This window comes from Festucalex cinctus, chromosome 20 (assembly GCF_051991245.1).
Source record: "Festucalex cinctus isolate MCC-2025b chromosome 20, RoL_Fcin_1.0, whole genome shotgun sequence".
NCBI classification, from domain to species: Eukaryota; Metazoa; Chordata; class Actinopteri; order Syngnathiformes; family Syngnathidae; genus Festucalex; species Festucalex cinctus.
The window spans coordinates 10,543,880-10,563,725 of record NC_135430.1 but is presented as its reverse complement, the minus strand read 5'-3'; the positions used below and the strand labels follow the sequence as shown (position 1 = coordinate 10,563,725).

The window sequence follows — 19,846 nt, the reverse complement described above, 5'->3', positions numbered from 1 at the left end:
TAGCTGGAGGTAGATGGTGTCTTTACGCTTTAACGTGGCGAGGACAACATTTTAGGGCATGACTTTAAAACTCCCGGCATGAGCTGATTAGGACCTGACAGTGGAACATGTAATTGGACCAGACAGTGGAGGGAGGGGGGAGAAAAGGGGGAGGGGGGGAAGCACAGCAACTCTTTCTCTCTCTCTCTTGCCATTTAACTCTAGTAAGTCCCATTCTGAAACAGAGTGACAAGCAGGTCAGGTAGACCTGATGACTAAGACTATTTAACCTTTTATGGGGCAAAGCGATCACAGTCAATATGGTACTTTATCGTTTTGCTTTTTTTCGTTTTGGGAAATAACCAATTTTCAACGGCAGATATCCGCCTACAGCAATGAGCAAAGTTTTTTATGCATGCTCCCTAATAGTGGTACGCTGCCGAATGACTGCCTCAGCACATTTCAGTTGAATTTCACTTTTTAAGTTCAATACAGTTGCATTTAATCTTTAACAAGTGTTTTGAAACATTTATGCAGGTACAAACAACCCTACATTTTTTTCAAGCAGGTAGAAAACATGCTTTAATTAGTAACAGACCGTTATGGGGTTTTCAAGGTCGATAACTCGATATCGGTAACAGATGATTAGTAGTCAAGGAGGCCGATAACCGATATTTCAAGCCGATACTCATTTGCAGTAATGGAGAAAATATTAGATAAAAAAAAATTCTTTTAAACTATATTGACAGATTTATTTAAAACACTTATAACAAAAATTGCAGGGAGCTTCAAAGGTCTTTAGCATGTGTTAAGGTAGGGCTGGGCGATATGGTCCAAAAATTCATATCACGGTATAAATTGCATCCCTTCACGGTAACAGTATATATATATCACGGTATATATATATATATATATATATATATATATATATTTTTTTTTTTTTTTTTAAATAAATTTGTTTGCTGGTTTACATAGTCCTTTATATAAGATAAATGGATTAAAAAACAATGAAAGAATAAAATTACTTTGGATAACAACATTTATTATGCTGAGGTCATCAACATGCGCTACCTTGGTACGACGGTAGAGGCAAAATTTATACCTTATATAGAATATACCGTTTCTATCACCCAGCACTATGTTAAGCTAAATTAAAAACTAAGCAAGTAAACAGATCCCTAGAATAAGTTTTCTATTGTAAATAAAGTTTTCTAAAATGTCAACATAATTTCTTTTTATTTATTTATTTATTTTTTATAAAAAGTGTCGGGAGTTCTGATTTTTATTAAAGTGGAAATTTAAATAGATCCATAAATGAAAAGTTCTCTGCATCTCACTGAGCGACAAATTTATGTAAATGTAGCCAATTTGAGGTTTTCGTTAGGGTTTGTAAAACGCTTCAAAAGTTCTTTCCAATGAAAAATTGTCGAAATATGTTCCAAATGTGTGTACAATAAGAAAAAACTGTGACCATTTTGCCATTCCTGATGAAAACACAAAACGCGCGACGTTTGCAAACATTCACTGCTTAGCAAGATGGCAGCTTTATCGGCCTTCAGATTTAAAAAAAAAAAAAAAAAAGGTTGATCTCGATATTTGTCATAATGCTAAATATCCGCACAATAATCGGACCTGCCGATAAACGGTCTATCCTTAGCTTTAATACGCTTCAAATGTAGTAAACAAGTTCGGAAGAAAATAATAATAAGGGCCACCATGATATGCCGGCCACATTTTTCATCAAGTCCGGAATAGGACATGAGCAGACGGCGTGTTGATTTATGGATATTATTCGCATGGAGCTATATCTCATTCGTGCAGTATGGAGAAAGGACACTGAGAACATGGTTCAGTTCAGCACTCAAACCCCCTGCAGTGGCCAGGAAGAAAAACAAAAACCAAGAAATGACGTGACGACGCGGGTCAGTGCAGGACCACGGCTGACTCAGTAGAGTCAGTTTAATCCCGGCAAAAAAAAAAAAAAAAAAAAAAGGTGCATACAAACCAAACGCACCCGAAAGTGACGCCTGGCATTCCGGCGGCTTCATGACGAGAGGGTGAGAAAACAGGCCTTGCCGCGCATACTGCAGCTACCTCAGCCCTGCCTGCCGCCAGTTGCTGTTTATTCCGCCAGGTTGTTATTTTGGACGCCGCGGGGCCGAGTTGCGCCGGGCCAAGTCCGGCGGACGAGCTGGCTGAATGGGAGGTTTTTTTTGTTTTTTTTCCGCTGTCCCCCTTTGCCTGGTGCCAAGGATTCCTCCCTGTGCCAAGCACATGCTAGCACCCACTAGCACAAACACACTGAGGCGGAAGCAATTCCGCCTATCATCACAATTAAAGGAAAAAAATTAAATAAATCTCGTTACAGTAACTGCTGCTTTGTTTGGCTTTGATGTTATATTTATTATCTGAGCACCTTTCACACAGCTTGTAGAAGCATTTTTCTCCTGTTCTCCTTTCACACGTCACCATCAGATCTTCTCCACACGTCACGATTTCTAATTGGGCAGGATGAAGTGAAATTTGCTGAGGTCATTTTAAGCCCCTTTCACACTGACTATCAAATGCAGTTTTTGTCATTTTTCTCGGTGCGCTGATTTGTGTCAACCCCCTTCGCTCCCGGCTGTTTTACTGGGTTTGGACTGATTTTGCAAGGCCCACAGAATACTGTGTTCTATTGCTATAAAAACATGGAACCTACCAAAAGCAAGATTAGAGTCTCTTGTTTCACCAGGAAAAAGAAGTATATTTCTATCGGTTTCAGTTTTGCAGCAATTAGCATTAGCATTAGCTAAGTTTCATCATTATTCACAAATCTTTTTAAAAAACATGGCCCTGGTTGATCTCTTATACTCTGCTGCCACCTGCTGTCCGTTTTTGTAATAACTACCATAGTTTCAACCATTCTCTTCAGTTTAGAGGCTGCATCAATGACTTCTTTATGCTCTAGCATTTAAAAACAAAAAAACAAACAAACGTAAATACGTCTTTGGGAGCATGGTAATATTTAAAATAGAACGGATTTATATGTTGTTGGGAGCAAATGAGTGAACAACGTTCTGTGTGAAAAGTACAGACACGAAGTGGTGGTGGCCTTGGAGGTGACATCCCGAGTTTGCAGGAGTCCCTTTCATACGTCTCTTGTTTCAATTCTCCGTCCTGTATGACAAGTACCAATACACAAGGAGAATTGGTGTCAACCAGCAAATATGTTTCAAGCCCCGTACACAATGTCCACCAATACCATGTTTTCCCAGGTCACAGTTCTGTGTGAAAGGTACTAAAACAGATTGGACAATAGACAAACTTTCCACACGTATCAAGCCTCATTCAACCTCCAAAGTGGCAAATTCATACAGATATAAAGAAAAAATAAATAAAGTTATAACGGGCAGTATAAAAGGGGGTTGATACTACATTTTGGCAGCTCTGCAATTGTGTGAAAGGTATATTCTGGAGTTTGAAGTCAACCTGCAATTTTGCCAGGTTTGGAGGTAGGCTCAAGCCCCTTTCGCAGTTTTTTTCCCGGCTCCAAATGAATGAGTCTACTATTCATTTTACTTCGGGGGTATCAGGCATACCAAATAGCTCTGCAATCTACAGTAGCATACAGCAGCCTCGTTAGCGTCATGTGCCCTCTGCTCAAATCAAAAGGGGCCGCGGGCACCTTCTTTGCCACGAGCTAGCACATACAGCAATATCATTTAGTTTAGGATCAATACTCACCGCGCGGCGGCTGACCTACATCGGAGCGCTCTGAATGGCAGAGATGCCAGAGTCGGTCGGGCGTCGCGTTACCACTCTTGCCTTTTCGGAACAACTCAAAACTTAAAGTGACTGTGTTCCAAAATTAAATGGGAATAACCGGTATCAATCACTGCTCTGTCAAGGACTTTAGTCTTTCATTGGAGGGCATTTTATATAGCGGGGTTGACATCAGATATGGAAAGTTGCACCACAACAGAAGACTGAGAAGCCATGCTAAGCTAATTAAACGGTAACCAGTGCTTTTGTTTCATGTAAACTCCAACTTACTCCCATTTAAGAGAAATCAAAGAAAAATGTGTATATTCAGTAAGATGTGAACGCTTAAATATTTTTGTAAGCTCAACACGCTATGGTAACCTGCTGCTAAGTGCACCACTTAGCACTCCATTTCTGCTGATTGGCTTTTGACATTTACATTAGCAATTATCATGGCTACTCCATCTCCAGCCCCTCTTCATCCGCCTTGCTTGGTGTGATTTTTCTCCCCCGGTTATCCACATATGATTGCCACATGATTTGGACCTTGGGATGCGCCAGCTTCCACGCGCGGTTTGTTCTGATGATGCATATCGACTTCATCTCGCCCTCCTTAGCAACAAACGACACCCACTCCCGATCCCAGCAGATAGCTAGACGGATGGGCGGCGTGGCTGATTCCAGGTCAGTTCAAACAACACGACGACGGAACGCCTCGGAGCACGCTGGGGCGGATAAGTCTCTCTCCTCCTCTTTGGTGACGGCGTACCATCAACCATACCCCCGCCCCCCTTCCCCCTCCATCCTGCCGCTACTGTAAGCCTGGCCATTACCCCCGCGGCTCATCCCTCACACCCACCCAGGACCTGTCACATGGCTGTTTCCATGGCAACACCAACGCAGAGACAGCAGGGTGAGGTGCCCGAGCTGATATCAGCGGGAGGGAGCGATGAAGGGAAGGAGGGAGGCATCCTGTTGAGAAAACACTGCGGACCTTATACAAGGACTGATGGACGGATAAGCTAACGCAATAAGCCTTGCGGAAACTGCTGTTTGTTTACCGCTAAACAGCCATCCTTCGCATTTGTACTTCTGGAGGTTTCGCAACTGCCGACAATTTTTTGTAGCACATTATCGCCACCTACAGGACTGGAGTTGACATTTATAGACACAAAGCGCAATTTAAAAAAAAAAATGTTTAGCGAAACGAATAATTTTTGTTCACAATTCACCTACAGTGGTGTTTTAAGCGAATCAGGGCAATATAAAGGCCAATACTCACGTTTCTGCCCGGATTTATCAACCAATAAATGCAGTTGGGCGGGTCCTGCCTAGAAATCAAGTAGGCTTCATATACATGATAAAGAATAGTACATAACCATGATTATTCTTATATTATCTGTTGCTGCACTGTTTTAAAATATGTAAATAAAAATTCCTTATGTTAAAACGCTATGAAAACTTAATCAGGACTCTGTCCCATATTAATGACTGTAGATAAAAAAACAAAACAAGACAAACCACATCAAACCGGTAACATTTCGTGTTTGGGATGAATAAGCCACGCTAGCAATGTAAGATGGCTACATCCAAATCTTGCTAGCAGTTAGAAAACTGCAAATAGCACCTTGACAGCCACATACATAATCATTGCCCATATTAGCATTAGCCTTAAGCTAACAGACTGAGGCAAAGCTATGTGGTAGTTTAAATAAAATAAATATATATATATATATATATAGGCAGTCAACTTAAACAAAGTCAAACATGACAAAGTACGCTGTGCAACTTTTGGAGCGCGATCCAGCAAAGACAAATGTCAGCTTGCACTGGCGAAAAAGGGTCACACGATTACAATATCAGTCAGGTGATGCAACAAAGCCGTCTAATCACAAGGCAAAGGACACTGACAACTTACAGGTCACAAATATACACGTTTGTTTCAAATTATTAGGGCAATGAAAGTAAACAATTATTTGCCCACACAGTAAGCCCCGATTACCTCTACAATGAGTTTGGTGGTGAGATGGGCATCTTAACAAACCAACCATTCCAGTGTTCAAATTCCTAGATCCTACTGTACTTCAGCAGCGCTTCCATCCACCATTTTGCAAGCTTAGCAGAACACCCCCGGCCCCAATTTATATGCCGCATCCGTGTCCTCTGACTTCCAGTAGTCTGACAGAAGGCCGCGGCTCCTTTACATGCTGGCAGCTGTGCAACATGTCACGTCAAGGACCTGTGCCAGTGATGTGACAGGAGGCCCGGCGTGTCGTCAGGTGGACATGGAGAAACCGCTTAACCGGTTCCGCGGGATGCATTCCGCCTGCATTAGCGACATTGACAACTCACTGAAAACGACAACTGTGTATGCGCGTGTGTAGCCTAGAACCAGTCAAGCAGGAGGCCCTCGCGAGGACAGTAATCCCCTGCAAATTCACAAATGCACATATTCATGGTTTTTGCGCTTTCTGACACACACTAAGATGCTGCCAAAGTCCTGTCTAAATGTAAAGTGGTACAGTAATCGGTGCCAAGGAAGTATGCTAAAGCAACAAACCTCAAATCAAATAAACCTGTGTCCAGGATTTGCTAAACTTATCCAGGGTCGTTATTGTAAATTCGGGATGGTCTTCGCTACATCATCTGCATGTGAGTCAAATCATCAGTAAATCACTATTTTTCTGGATAATGTAAAAATGATATAAAAATCTTTTTGATCCTTTAGGTACGTTTATAGTATAAGCTATTAATAAACCAATTATGCAAAAAAAAAATAATAATTCTCAAGCGAGGGCGTTAATTACTCGCGTTCTCCCGCTATTCTCCTTGAATAACGGAATTACTGTGCACGTCCAATAAAGCACTCACAACAAAGCAAACACATGAATTACACAACGAGACCCGTATGACATATTGCCTCACTTTTACACAAAACCCTGCACTCGCTCGCTGTAACTGTTGCCAAACTCGACAACGCGAAGCTACTTGACAATTCGGCTCCCCTGGCACAATTCGGCTGTGATTTCATCAAGTTCTGCATTGTGAACAGTCTTAAAAAAAATACAAATAAGAGAGCGAGAGAGAGAGAGAGAGGAAAACACATTTCAAACAGGCAAGCCATGATGGAGCTCGTTAGCATGCTAACTACGTTCGCACTGACCCAACTTCATTTCGTACTTGCTCGCTCACTCAGCAAAAACAAAACAAAACAAAACAAAAAAAGTACATTTATTGTCCATATAACGGAGAGCATTAGTGACCGGTTGGTTTTTATAAACACGCCGTTGGCAAACATGGCCATAAAGCGCCTATAAGCTCGCCCTCTCGATGTATTTTAATTGAGTTGGCGGTGCAAATAAAAACCCACTATTGACACCAAGCAGAAGCTAACGAGCTAAGCTAAAAAGGAGTCCGAGTACGTAGCACCCACACGGCCGAGATTGACGAGCTAGTGGCGGTAGTGGTGGTGGAGGAGGAGGAGGAGGTGATGGTGGTGGGTGGGGGGTTGCTGGGGCTTGCTGGTACCGGGACTCGTCGACGGAAAAACACAAAAAATGCCTGCTTACGTGTTAATGCTCAAGTCGTCCGTCCTCTTCGGAGTTAGATTCCTCGCGTCACGGGCTGAGCTGACCTTCGCGAAGGCGGCGGTGGAACGACGTTAGCACTGGCTAACTGTGCCGCCATGTTACTGCTGCGAGTCCGCAAGCCACCGCTGAGTGTTTATCTGGCTGGTAGCTAGGCTAGCTTTTTTTTTTTTTCCTCCTCATCCTCCCCCACACCAAAGCGCATCACGGGGCTCCTCGGGCGAGCTACGACCGCCGCCGCACGGTCCACCAGCGACCCCCGTCTCCCTTTAAACGTACTTCGTATTGTACTCTTTTTGTGCTTGTTTTTTAGATGGCTACTTTATGTTAGCGTACTTTAAATGTGTGTCGAAAGTGCGTTTTAAATAATAAAAAATGTGCATGTTTAGAACACATTCGACAACTAATTACATCACATTGACACCGCTGAACAATTCTAGGCACTGATTGAAGTAAAACATATTCTGCCACACGTTTAACATTTACATTATTAATTTGCAGCAGTTTGTGTAAAAAAAAAAAAAAAAAGTTTTACTGAAGAACTGGCACCACACTTCACTTAATTTGCTGTCAATCATCCGTAAAAGAATCTTGTTGTAAAATTGGGCAACAACGCCCCTAAGTGACCATAATAGGAACATGCTTAGATTTGACCTTAAATCATGACCTCCAGGTGGTCATATTCAACTTTTCCGTAAATAATTTTTGTCAAATTCCATTACCGTAATTAGAAATATTAAAATTCTTAAAAAAAATAAAATAAAAAATAAAATTAAATTAAAAAAAAACAGCTATAATGACCGGAGTCGCGATTACATTTGTGTGCATCTCCCAATTATACTGCCCCCAGGTGGCCATGAGTAAAACGTACATAGCTTCTAAAATAAAAACAAATTGACTGTTGCCAAGGTGAGTGATCTTCCTGATCCACCTACAGGGAGGTACATCTGTTTCAGCAAAGTTAAAAAAAGAAAAGAAAAAAAAAAAGTCAACACATCAACAGTCAATCTGGTTTATTTGGCACCATCAAAAACGGGAAAACGGTCAACACTTTTACAACAAATCCCTCTTCTCATAAGCAAACTAAATGCAGCATAACACTTCACCCCTCTCCTCCAACATCATTGACAACTCATTTAACTGTGACTTAACTGAGAGAACACATCCAGCACTGGTTGGATGTTTTGGTTTATTAAAAAAAATAATAAAAAAAAATAAAAAAAAATCTACCTGCATGTTCCAGTGGCGTAGTTGTGTTTTGCTAGGCTACGAAACGGCGATCCAAAGCTACGACTGGTTAGAATAAGACCCTGAAAGGAAAGAAAAGCAACTCCTAAAAATACACAACTTCTTTTTGTGGGCAGGGTGAAATGAAAAACTTTGGGGGGGGGGGGGGGGGGCATCAAAACGCACAATTTTAAAAATGACACACCCTGTACATAACAATCTGTATCAATAGGCACTTCAGCTTAAATAAGGTCTTTTTTTTTTTTTTTTTCTTGTCGTAGTTTATTCCGCAATTTGTTGGTTCTTTCCCCACCCAAAAATGGCACAGCGGCGCGTCCTTTCCGAAGACGCGTGAATCCAAACAGACGTCCATGTAGGAAACTTCTTGAGGAGTGAGAGGGAAGGGCTTTGAGGGAGCGTCTCTTTAAGAGGACTTCTCTTTCCGGGATCTTGGAGAGTCTGCGTGAGAGTGGACGCCGTTGACACCGTTGGCTAAATACACACAAAGAGAGATGGTTAATGCACCCATTTAAAGTGGAACTAAATAATTCATATGTAAAAAAAAAAAACTGGAATGTGCTTCACCTTTATCCTTCTTCGCTTTGCTCTTGGAGGGTCCCTGTTTCTTCTTGATAGTCTGCACTGAGGAGTGCTCCCTCCAGCGGCGCAGCTGGAAGTTGATAAATTTCCACATCATGAAGGCCTGTGTCAGACACACGCCGGCCAGCACAGTAATCCTGGGGAGAAAAAAACCCCAAACTGATAAAGAACGCACACAGACGTCTTAAAAAGGCCGCTTGATGCACGCTGACGCCGCACTCACCTGATGAAAAGAATGTTAAAGTTGCCTGTGGCCAAATCGAAGCCTTGGTTGTCTGCGTTGGCGAGGCCGAAGCCCACCGTGAGGACGGTGAGGGACAACGTGAGGAGACGCCCGAGGACGAATAGGACGGCCCACACCCTGAAGCTGAAAACAGCAGGAGGAGGCGTGGAATTTGGAGGGAGGGGGGGGATAAATAATTCACAAGAGCCGAGATACTCACAAAATATTCTAAGAAAATCGTATTATGAGGAAAAGTCACATTGTGTCTGCTCTTACCCCAGTTGTCTGTTCTCGTTACTGAAGTAGACGAGGCGGGAAACGTGGAAGAGGAGCTCCACAAAGTAATGCAGCACAAGCAGGACCAGGCCCAGACGGTTCAGACTGGACAACAAATAACGCGACATAATGTGGATGAGGAAAAGCCTGGCGGAACAACTCAACGTAATTGAGGGTTGATCAGAGACGCGGGTGAAGGGAGCCGACGCATATCATCACACCAGTGCAACCATATTCTCTTTTTTTTTTAAATGGACACATTTTGTCATGATTGGCTTTTTTGACGATATCTACTGTACAGTATATGCAAATTTATGATAACACTCTTACTTGAGGATGTAAGCGCCGGCGATGTGGACCAGGTACAGGAAAATGTACACCAGCTGGCGTGGAATGTCCTCCTAGAAAATGTAAACACACACAAAAAAAAAAAAAACAACTGAAAAATATTTACAACAAGCCGGCACAATTGCAAAGGCTGCGATTCTTTGGAAACAATGCAGCCTAAACCGGGGACGCATGATGGGAAGTTAACGTCAGGGATTCCAAATACAGGATCACAAACACAACATGGACTTAAGCAGCTAACCTTTTACTACGTTCCCACAATTGCATCAACAGACGAAATACTTTTAGGTAGAGAAAACAATGATAAAGTCATGATATTTTGATCAAATGTTATGTTAAAAGAAAAAGTCAATTTTATGAGGGTAGTCAAGATGTGACAAACAGGTCAGAATTTTTTTTTTATGACAAAAATGTTACTGGGGGGGGGGGGGGGGGGGGGGTCTTACATGAAAAATCAATGTTAAATGATAAAAATAAGTCATATTGTTTTTAAAAAAAAAAAGTGAGATAAAAGTCAATTTTACAAAAATTTATTTAAAAAGAAAAAAAGAGGAAAAAGGATGAAAAGTCATTTTACGATGAAAACATGCGACATGAAAAATTTAATGACTAAAAAGCCGTGCAAAAAAAAAAATAAAAATAAAAAATACGATCCAAAAAGTCTATTTTAAACTCTTTCACTACCAGCCATTTTAGAAAATGTCAAAATTTTCAATACCCACACGATATTACGTTCAATAAAAGCCAAATCTACCAAATGACAGAATAGAATAGAATACTTTTTGCCCCGTCTCGTTCTTTTATAATTGACAGGAGAAAAATGTAGGTTTGCCAAAATACAGCCATTTCTCCCATGGACTCTGAAACTGTGTGTATTTCGTATATTTCGTGACAAGTATACTGGTCACCGGGAGTGAATGAATTAATGAGAAAAACATCGACGACTCCAAAAGGTTTATTGTGGTGCGTCATAACAATACTAACAGTTTGCTTACCTTACTGTTATGACATGGTATGCCCTTACCTTTTTTGTCTTCTGGAAGTAGAGTTCAGGGAGCGCGTGAAGCCAGTAGCCAATCTGGCAGATGTAGTAGAACTTCAACTGCAGCCTGTCCGGGCAATATCAACATAGATAAGTTCAACCATATAAATATTTTGAATATGTTCTGATGAGCTGTCCACTTACGGCATCAGCATGTGTGGGTAACCTTCCCACAGTGAACTGGGATTGGACAGGAAGTTCTCCTGTGACACGGAAAAGTGGGCGAGTCCAATACACAAGGCAAAGCCATCCAAAAAGAGACATTATAATAATACAACAATATTTATGCTTGAGTCTCGTGGATCTCAAGTAGTTTTGTGGTGTTTCTGTAAAGCGCTTTGTGACAGCGAAGGCTGTTTGAAAGTGCGATATAAATAAAGTTGACTTGAATGTTATCGTGAATAAAGGCAGAAAAAAAAAAATAGATAAGAGTGAATAGACAAGGAAATGCTTACAGAGAGGAGGATGCTTGCTCCCCAGCCCGACGAGAACAAGTAGAAAGCGCTGAGCTGGCCCGACTCGTTGAACTTGCTGTGTTTGGTTTTGGAGAAGTGCTTCTTGCGAATGATTTTCTGCGCATCCACACGATCAATTAGACAACAATGCAGCTCGGCTCGGCAGCGCGACTCGAGCGTCACACTTACGTCCAGAACGTACTCCTGGATGATGGCGTGCATGATGATGGCCACCAGCATGTAGAAAAAGATGGTGGCCAGGTCTTTGATGCCGTGGTGGAAGTGGTTGACGGCCGTCTCCTCGGGACCTTTTTTTTGTTTGTTCCAAAAGCAGTTCATACATTATTATTATTTGTCAAGTGGTCACGGGATGCGACACTTGCCCAGAGGAAAATGCGCCTAAGTGATGCGTGACAAACTGTTTGCCCTGAGAAGATCCTGTAGTCACTGACCGCACCTCAGATATATTCTAGCCTCAAGCTAATCCTCATCTGCTCGCTACCTCTGATGCATGATCATTTGTAGGCCTTCTTCCTCTGCTGATCTTTCTGGGAAAAATCAGCATCAGCTCAAAAGAACCACACTCTCTGCCTGTGTATTTAAAGTAAATGGATCTCATTAGGGACAAACACAAGGGGAAAGAATTTTAAAAAACAAAAAAATAAAACAACAAACTGCGTCTCGCTAGTTGCAAGAAAATGAAATATATGTCTCCGGACAAAATTCTGAATTTTGTGAAATAAAATGTAAATTGGAGAAAAAGAGGTTCCCTAAAATGTTTTATCTAGGCCCGAGTCCCGACCAATTAATCGATTGACTAATTTAAATCAGTAGCCATTAGATCTCATGAAATTATCCAATTTTTTGCAGATAAAAAAAAAATAAATTCGAGAAGAGTAGAAAAAAATAGGTATAAAATAATAAGCTTGTTGTTGTAAACATTTCAGATAAAAATATTTGTAAAATACAGCAAACTAACAACAATTGCTTATTGTAATCTATATATTTTTTATTGAATATTTGTTAGGTTTTGATACATTGTTTGGTAGAGTAAGTCCGTCCTATCATTAGCCGTTAGCCATTAGCATCATGGCACATTTGTAACATTGTCGACATTTCCGCTGTGACAAAAAGCCAAAGTAGATGTAAAACCCGTTTTAAATTATAATTTTTTCAAATGAAGGCTTGTTTAAGCTTGTTTATAACAACAACAACAACAATAATAATAATAACAACAACATTAAAAACCTTATCAGCCAGGCCCTAATTTTATTCCCAAAAAAGCCCAAAAAAATTTAACGGAAAAAAAAAAAAAGTTCTCATGTGGTGACAAAACAAGTACTTCATGAATTAATATTACAAGAAAAGAGTGACTTTATAAAACAAGGTTAAAAAAAAAAATCACAACCACAAACCTGTGTAAATGTGCAAATGATTTGAGAAAAATCCCCACGTTCTGCCTGTGGATTTTAATGCATCTTATTCAAGTAGCATCTGTAAATAAGTTACAGTTGTGCCAGATAAGAGGTGAATGGAATCCTGACACTTGCCTGCACGCTATCTAAAAAACAAATAACCTGGAACAGAAGTTTGTTCACCTTGAAACAACAACTGACAAGCAAATAGGATGGATATATTTTTCTATTCACTTTTAATTCATCTTACCATTTGTTGAGATGGTGACGTTGTACTGGACAGTGATGAACAACACTGCAAACTTGGACGTGACCTGTGAATTTAGATAAGAAGATAAATAATTTAACCTAAATGCTTAGAATGTAATCACTCTCTCTTTGTTACATATTTTCTATCTGTAAACTTTTTCCCCTCTTTCTTTTTTTTTTTTTAACTGCCATTTGTGGACGTCCTGCTGTTCATCGAGTGTTGCATTTAAGTCTCACGGGAATCTGGAACCTCATCAACAAACGACATTACGTGGCGCCACATGCAACCCTGTAATTAACGATGAATTACGATTTTTTTCCCAATTATAAACGATTATGCAAGAATTAAAGCATATTTTGAAGCGATCAAGTGCCGTTCATTGGTATCATTTTTACGACGGCATTGCATTCACTTCCCGTAAACGGCGTCGGATAATTGCAAACTATTTTAAATTTCGCAAACGTATGGAAGGTAAAGTTAAGATACTTTGCGGTTGTAGTTACTGTTTAAAAAAAAAAAAAAAAAAAAAAAGGGGGGGGGGGTGCGTTCATCGTTCGACTGAATGATGGCAGCCCTCATGCAGAATGCCACGTAACACATTCAACGATACTTGCAAACGAACCAGAAGCAGTGTTTGGCCCAATCGATCACCACTGTGGATCGATAAGATAGCAATAAAATGCAAAGTACGTGTTTAATTTATTTATTTCCCTCCGCCACCGTGTTGCGTTCAGGGAACTTATAAATTCTTCGTGACGAAAGTGCGCCTGTTGATTCGAAATGTTCAAACTGCCAAGTACAGATTTAAATAATGGGGATTTAAATTGACACATTTAACTTAATGTCTACTTTTTGTGGGGTTTAAATAGCTTAAAACGCGAAGCCAGCGTGGAGAATGTTCAAACTTTGTCTCACAAGAGGAAGTAACACCGCGAAGAAAAGGCGAGCAAAAGAGCCGTGCCACGGTCGTTAGCTGGCGGGTAAAGGAGAGCCAAGCCTCCGCCGGGCGGCTGCCTGTGTTCCACTGTGCACCTCCATACACTTAGCACCGTCTCTCAAACATGTGTTATCGCCATTTACCTCAAACATGAGCCCGAGGAGGAACACCATAGCAACGCAGGACACAATATCGGCATGGTTCTGGATGACGAATTCGTGGCTCATCACCGGCGGGCTCTTGGTGCTCTTTTTCCGGATACCCATATCCACACGAGTCGGCGTTGCTCCTTCGACTGCGGTTTCTCGCGATCTCAAATTCAAGCTGCTTTTTCTACGTGGACGCGGCTCAGCGTTTTCCCCTCCTGTTTCCGAGAAGGCCAGACAGCGATTAAATGGCGTGTCACTCTTGTACTAGAGTGGGAGGGTCCACGCCAGGGAGAGTTTAGGGCGCCGCGCTCGACTCCACGCAGGAAACGGCTGCATTGTAAGGTCGCCGCCTACAGCGTTGGAGAGGAACTGCGGTTTAAACATTACTATTACTATTACTACTACTACTGCTACTGCTACTAAATAACTTTAGTATTGATACACAAATAAAATAATGACTCCTAATACAAAATACATTCTCTATCTTAGGGGCAATAAAAATAAATAAATAAAAATAAATAATAATAATAATAATAATAAATGAGCTGCCACAATTCAACGTCCAATTGACACACAAAATAAGACAATCCTGGTATTTATTTAAAAACGTAAAAGTACATACAGTCAAATATTCAGTCAAATAATACACATATTTAAGAATCATTGTCCATAAGTCCATATAGAAACACAAAGGAACAATAATAAAAAAGTACATTACCAGCCAGAATTAATTGCATGTACATGTCGATTTATTTTTGTAACCTTTATTTTTCATTTGATTTTTTTCCTCTCGGTAAAGAAATTGAGAGCATATTTTTTATTTGCAAAGCCATTCTGGCTGCAGACAGCAGAGTAAACCTAAGCAAAATACAATAAAAGACAATACTGTACAGTACAAATAAATAAATACATATGAAAATGAATGAATACATTTTTCATGCGGTGACTAAAGACTAACATATTTTTTTGTGAAAGGGTTTGTCCTTTCTCAGTAATCAGGTGCTTTCAGCTAAAGCCTCTCCCATAAACAAAAAACTCATCACCCTGGAAACAGGTAAACGCTGGTCCGCCCATTATGACAATCAAACACCCACGCCCGTCAACTCAATTCATTTTCTTTGACACGCCTATTTTTGACAAAGGAGTTTAAAGTAGAGATATCGGTTTTCAAATGTAGGAAGTAAAAGTAAAGTAATCTGAAAAATAATACAGTATAGACACCTGAAAAATCTACGACGAATCTGTTGCCGTCCTCAGTGCTGCCTGGGTTCACATTCCGCCATGTTCCCCCAACTTTATGCCCTCAAGGTCTCATTCAAATATAAAAATATCAGCTACGGTTGTCTTTATTTTCATTTTTTAAAAAAGGTCTTCTGCAAAATTGAAAAGAAACAAGTCCATTTGTAAAAGAGAAAGTGCTTATATATATTTTTTTTAAATGTAGGACATCAGAGTAAAACCGTCAGGACAATAACTACTCGAGAAAAGTACAGTTGCCTGAAAAAATCTACTTAAGTGCACAAGTACTGTATTGAACTTTCTTCTCACCACTGGCGACGACGTCACATTCCAGTCAATCAGTCACTGAGGTGCACGTGCACGTGTTATTACGCAACACCGTTGCTTGCACTTCTTTGTAAGGTGGAGCTTCTCACAACCTCCAAGGAAGACGACGAGGGCGGTCCTGTCTGGGACTTCCACTTTTGAAGAATGGACGGCAACACATCTTGAACTGCTATGCACAAAATTGTCAACTTTGATACCTTTTGCGAACTAACTCAGAGATGCTGCCAAGAGACATTCGATACACCAAACGGCGATGGCTTCTAACATTTCTTGGGCTTCTCCTTTACATCGGGGACATATGGACAGACGTGGGACTGTCCATAAAGTACCTCCTGGATGGACATTACATATGCTCGGCGTTGACGTTCTCCTTCATCCTGGCCGGGCTGCTGGTGACTCAGATTTTCAGTCACGCCTGGTACGAGGATGACCTCGAAGACGCGTTGATGAACCCTCGAGGACGAGCGAGCGTATCGGGGATGTCCAAGTGCAGACTTGTGGTCTTCCACTTGTGCGGCATGGGTATTTTCACGAGGTAAGGGTATGAAACTCCCACATGGGAAATACAGGAACGTGCAGCAGTTCGTGAGAACGCAGGGAGTGCTCGGTATGTCATTTATCGTCCGATAGTCCGCATGCTATGCAAACTGGTCGAACCACATTGAGATCGCATTTTTTTAAGTTCTCACAATGGAAACATATACTTGCAATTCCATTCATAAGGCGAACCTTCTGTTAAACATCAATACCACTGCAGCAATACACAGCTCTAAAAACGTACAACCTTCCGGACCCTAATCTAAGCCCTTTAGTGTTTCTCTCCCAAGGGTTCTATCAATTCAGATATTCTATCTCAAAGTTGTGATACTGTTATAAACAAAGATAACATTTAGGTGTTCTACTACAAATGTGTCAAACTAATCCAAAAAAATGCAACATGATGATGTATTCATCCTGTTTTTTAGGTACTACCACCTCCTCAGAAGTGGCTTCAAAGTCGTCTGGCTCGCGACAGGTTCCCTTAACGAGGACGAGAAGAAGGAAGCGCACCACCGCCTGTTTTGCCAAGCCACCGACCTGAGCATGCTCAAACTCTTCGAGGCGTTCTTGGAAAGTGCCCCCCAACTCCTGGTGCAGATCTACGTAGTGCAGTACCACGGCGAGGCTTCAATCGTGCAATGTAGGTTTTCAGAAATGGTCACTAATGTTGTAGTAGATGAGAGCAGCCTTAAGACTGGTCTCTAGACCCTGTTTTAGGGGGTCTTGTCTTTGAATTCATTGTGTTTTTTCTTGATTTTGTCTCTGCAACCAACCCGGTGAGTCTTGATATATTCTAAAGTCGAGACGGAGACGAATTCCTGGTCTTGATTTAGTCTAAACTTCTAAAAGTCTCTGGAATTCTGAGTATGAATCAGCTCAATTCCTGACCTGTACTTGGACTTAGTTAGCCCTACATTGTCTATGAAATGTGCTATATAAATCTGGTTTCAACTCTTTCGAATCTTGCTCTTGACTTTATCTTTATTGCCTTTATCGGACTGACTCACTTTGTCTCAACTCAAAGTTTCGGTCTCAACTTGGACTGAAAACATCCTGGAGTTGACTTGGTCCTGTGCTGAACTTATTTTCAACTCCTCAAAGTCTTGTTCTCAATTTGGTCTCACATTACCTCGGTTTTTGGTCTTGACACCTCATTAGCTTGGTCTTGACTACGACATTAGGAGCACCAGTTGAAATCACAAATTTACAATTCTGAATCTCAAAACAATCAACAAACTGTGTCTGACTGTCTGCTGCCTTCCAGATTTGTCCATGGTCTTCTCCTGTTTTAACATCGCCTGGGCCCTGGTGGACTACCAACGGTGTCTACGCCGGTCGCTCCCCCACATCCAGGAGATGCCCTCCGGCTTACCCACCGCCATTTACCTTCTTTACAAACTGTTTACCATTAGCAGCCACATCCTCAGCTACAGCCTCCTTCTGCTAGTCACCCCCTACTGCGTGATAGCCTTGGTAGCCATTTTGTGGCTGCTGGGGACAATGTGGTCACACCTGCTTCGCACGAACTTCTGCTCCACCAGAATCCATGAGATGGTCTACCGCGGTGTGGTTGGGTTCATCCTGACATTCACCTTTTTTAACATCAAAGGAAAGGATACCAGGATAGCCATGATTGTATATTATTTCCTCTGTACGATTATTAGCATGACGTCACCACTGCTTCTGGCATTATTGAAGCCGGAGGTGCAGACAGCAACGTTCTTCATCGTGATCAGCGGGTTCATTTTTAGCAACTCCATACTGGGGCTGGTTTTCCTCGTGTTATACTACCTCCACCTGCACCCGAGAGAGGAGAGGCGGGAAGCCGACGAAGTGGACGGAAGTGGAAAGCATGCAGAGGCAACAGGCAGGATGCTGAACTTCCTGAAGCCTTAATGGACATTTAGCCAAGATGGTGGACAGGCTAAGCCATGGACGGCTTTCGAGAAACATGGCCGACTGCCTGCGGAATACAATACACCATCAAAATGGCGGCCATGCTTGAGTGAACATCACCAAAATTTGAAGAGAGGGAACTGGGCTCTTCTTGGTTGTTGAAAGGTCATTTCATGAAAGGCGAAACTCCACAAGGACGGCGGACATGTTTGATGATACCACCATTGGTGGGTATCAAACGCTAAGATTGACATTTTACAAAGATGACTGACTAGCTTTGCTGAAAAATCTCCACTTGCATGGGTGACAAGTTATGCTGAAAAAACACATGCATATACTGTACATACTGTATATACATAAAATATTTACACATACATATGTAGATACACATATGTAAATGTACATATTTTTGTACTCTATAATATATATGTCAATGCCATATTTATTACATTGCAGCTGTACAATACACCGATACTGATGAAGCTAATCATAAAATGGAGTCAAGTGCAATATAATATGATGTCATTGTAAGGGTTAGCCAATTCTTTTACGTAATGCATATCCCGTTTCCAAGTGTCATAATCTGAGCGTTTGCTTTCGAGTGGTTAAAAGCTGCAATGCACCTATTGAACACTAGGTGACAGTATTGTCATTATTTTCTTTAAGGGTTTTTTGACAACCAACTAGCCAACAAGCTCCAGGCCCACTTCATCATCACGTTGTCAATATGTGCACTTTTAGAGGTATAGTCAACACAATGTTCCTTATTGTGATTCTTTGTAATTAATATAAACATCTATGTGAATTTATTATTGCAATGTAAGTATGACTGCATCTGATCAGGGCTCATTTACTTAGGCTGCTTGAAACCAAAATAAGCCAACTTCCTGTTCAATATGACGCATGGGTCATTGAGGCTTTTTTTTTTTTTTTGTGCATCCTGTCGTGCTCCACATGTCAACCCAATTTTGTGATGATTAGTGACCGTTTTCGCAGGGGGCAATTTTTTTTCTAACTTTCCAGGCCCAGGCCCCTTTTGAACAGAATTCACCCAAAATAGGTTACTATAAAATGGTCCCATATTAGCTCTTTAATAATAGTTAAAAAAAAAAAAAAAATCAGCAAATATTTTTTTTTATTTACTGTTTTTTACACATGCACGCAATACAACATGAAACATAAGCATTAAACATTAACATAAAAAAAATCATCCAATTTTGGCCAATTTATCTAACTGTTGTAAAGTTAAAAAAAATACAGTAGGACAAAAGTATTGTAGAACAGCCTGAACTGCCTGTCATCCATATTTTTATTGCTGTACGTAAATAATTAATATATTCTTCATATACATTTTAAATGAATTGGGTGATTAATCTGTCGGAATTTTATTCTGCTGAACATTTATATCTCTTGAGCCCAATTTAAAACACAATGTTCAGCTTCGTGTTGAGTTTTAAATTAGGTCCTTGATACTTCTGTCTTCTCTCATGACAGGTGAAACTGGTGTCCTTTCAAACACAGCGAATCCAAGATAGGGATTAAAAAGGCATCACTAAGAGTTGCTCATATAAGGACAAAAAAAGATGACGTCATCTCTTTCAAATGATGGATC

The 19,846-nt window shown here is 40.9% G+C and overlaps 3 protein-coding genes across 10 annotated transcripts in view; 1 reads left to right on the top strand and 2 right to left on the bottom strand.

The window, feature by feature from the left end:
* The window catches only part of ncoa2 (nuclear receptor coactivator 2), a 45,690-nt gene extending 38,129 nt beyond the window's left edge, over nt 1-7,561 (bottom strand). For 2 of the 8 annotated variants that reach the window (XM_077508684.1, XM_077508685.1), the window contains exon 1: nt 7,293-7,558. The gene's annotated coding sequence lies outside the window, so the exon portion shown is untranslated. Of the gene's footprint in view, nt 1-2,395; nt 2,424-5,005; nt 5,679-5,771; nt 5,971-6,886; nt 6,964-7,292 lie in introns of those variants that run through there. The other 6 variants (XM_077508678.1, XM_077508683.1, XM_077508679.1 and 3 more) reach the window with 6 other exon arrangements.
* Nucleotides 7,562-8,308: 747 nt separating this feature from the next.
* Nucleotides 8,309-14,540, bottom strand: tram1 (translocation associated membrane protein 1). Its single transcript, XM_077509072.1, has 11 exons — nt 14,227-14,540; nt 13,147-13,210; nt 11,671-11,789; nt 11,482-11,598; nt 11,171-11,229; nt 11,009-11,093; nt 9,967-10,037; nt 9,637-9,741; nt 9,361-9,504; nt 9,123-9,274; nt 8,309-9,029 (listed from the first exon to the last, which is right to left on the bottom strand). The coding sequence occupies exons 1-11, from the start codon at nt 14,347-14,349 to the stop codon at nt 8,962-8,964; spliced, it is 1,107 nt and encodes a 368-aa protein (XP_077365198.1). The 5' UTR covers nt 14,350-14,540; the 3' UTR covers nt 8,309-8,961.
* Nucleotides 14,541-15,611: 1,071 nt separating this feature from the next.
* Nucleotides 15,612-19,134, top strand: xkr9 (XK, Kell blood group complex subunit-related family, member 9). The gene is made up of 3 exons (XM_077509071.1): nt 15,612-16,333; nt 16,764-16,978; nt 17,603-19,134. The coding sequence occupies exons 1-3, from the start codon at nt 16,017-16,019 to the stop codon at nt 18,232-18,234; spliced, it is 1,164 nt and encodes a 387-aa protein (XP_077365197.1). The 5' UTR covers nt 15,612-16,016; the 3' UTR covers nt 18,235-19,134.
* Nucleotides 19,135-19,846: the final 712 nt, after the last annotated feature.

Excerpts from the sequence above, each read along its gene's own strand:
- tram1 (XM_077509072.1), bottom strand. The coding sequence starts at position 14,349 with ATGGGTATCCGGAAAAAGAGCACCAAGAGCCCGCCGGTGATGAGCCAC. Across the intron at positions 13,211-14,226 it reads TCCTCGGGCTCATGTTTGAG|GTCACGTCCAAGTTTGCAGT; the intron begins GTAAATGGCGAT and ends CTAAATTCACAG. Across the intron at positions 11,599-11,670 it reads TCCAGGAGTACGTTCTGGAC|AAAATCATTCGCAAGAAGCA; the intron begins GTAAGTGTGACG and ends GTGGATGCGCAG.
- xkr9 (XM_077509071.1), top strand. The coding sequence starts at position 16,017 with ATGCTGCCAAGAGACATTCGATACACCAAACGGCGATGGCTTCTAACA. Across the intron at positions 16,334-16,763 it reads GGCATGGGTATTTTCACGAG|GTACTACCACCTCCTCAGAA; the intron begins GTAAGGGTATGA and ends CCTGTTTTTTAG. Across the intron at positions 16,979-17,602 it reads CGAGGCTTCAATCGTGCAAT|ATTTGTCCATGGTCTTCTCC; the intron begins GTAGGTTTTCAG and ends GCTGCCTTCCAG.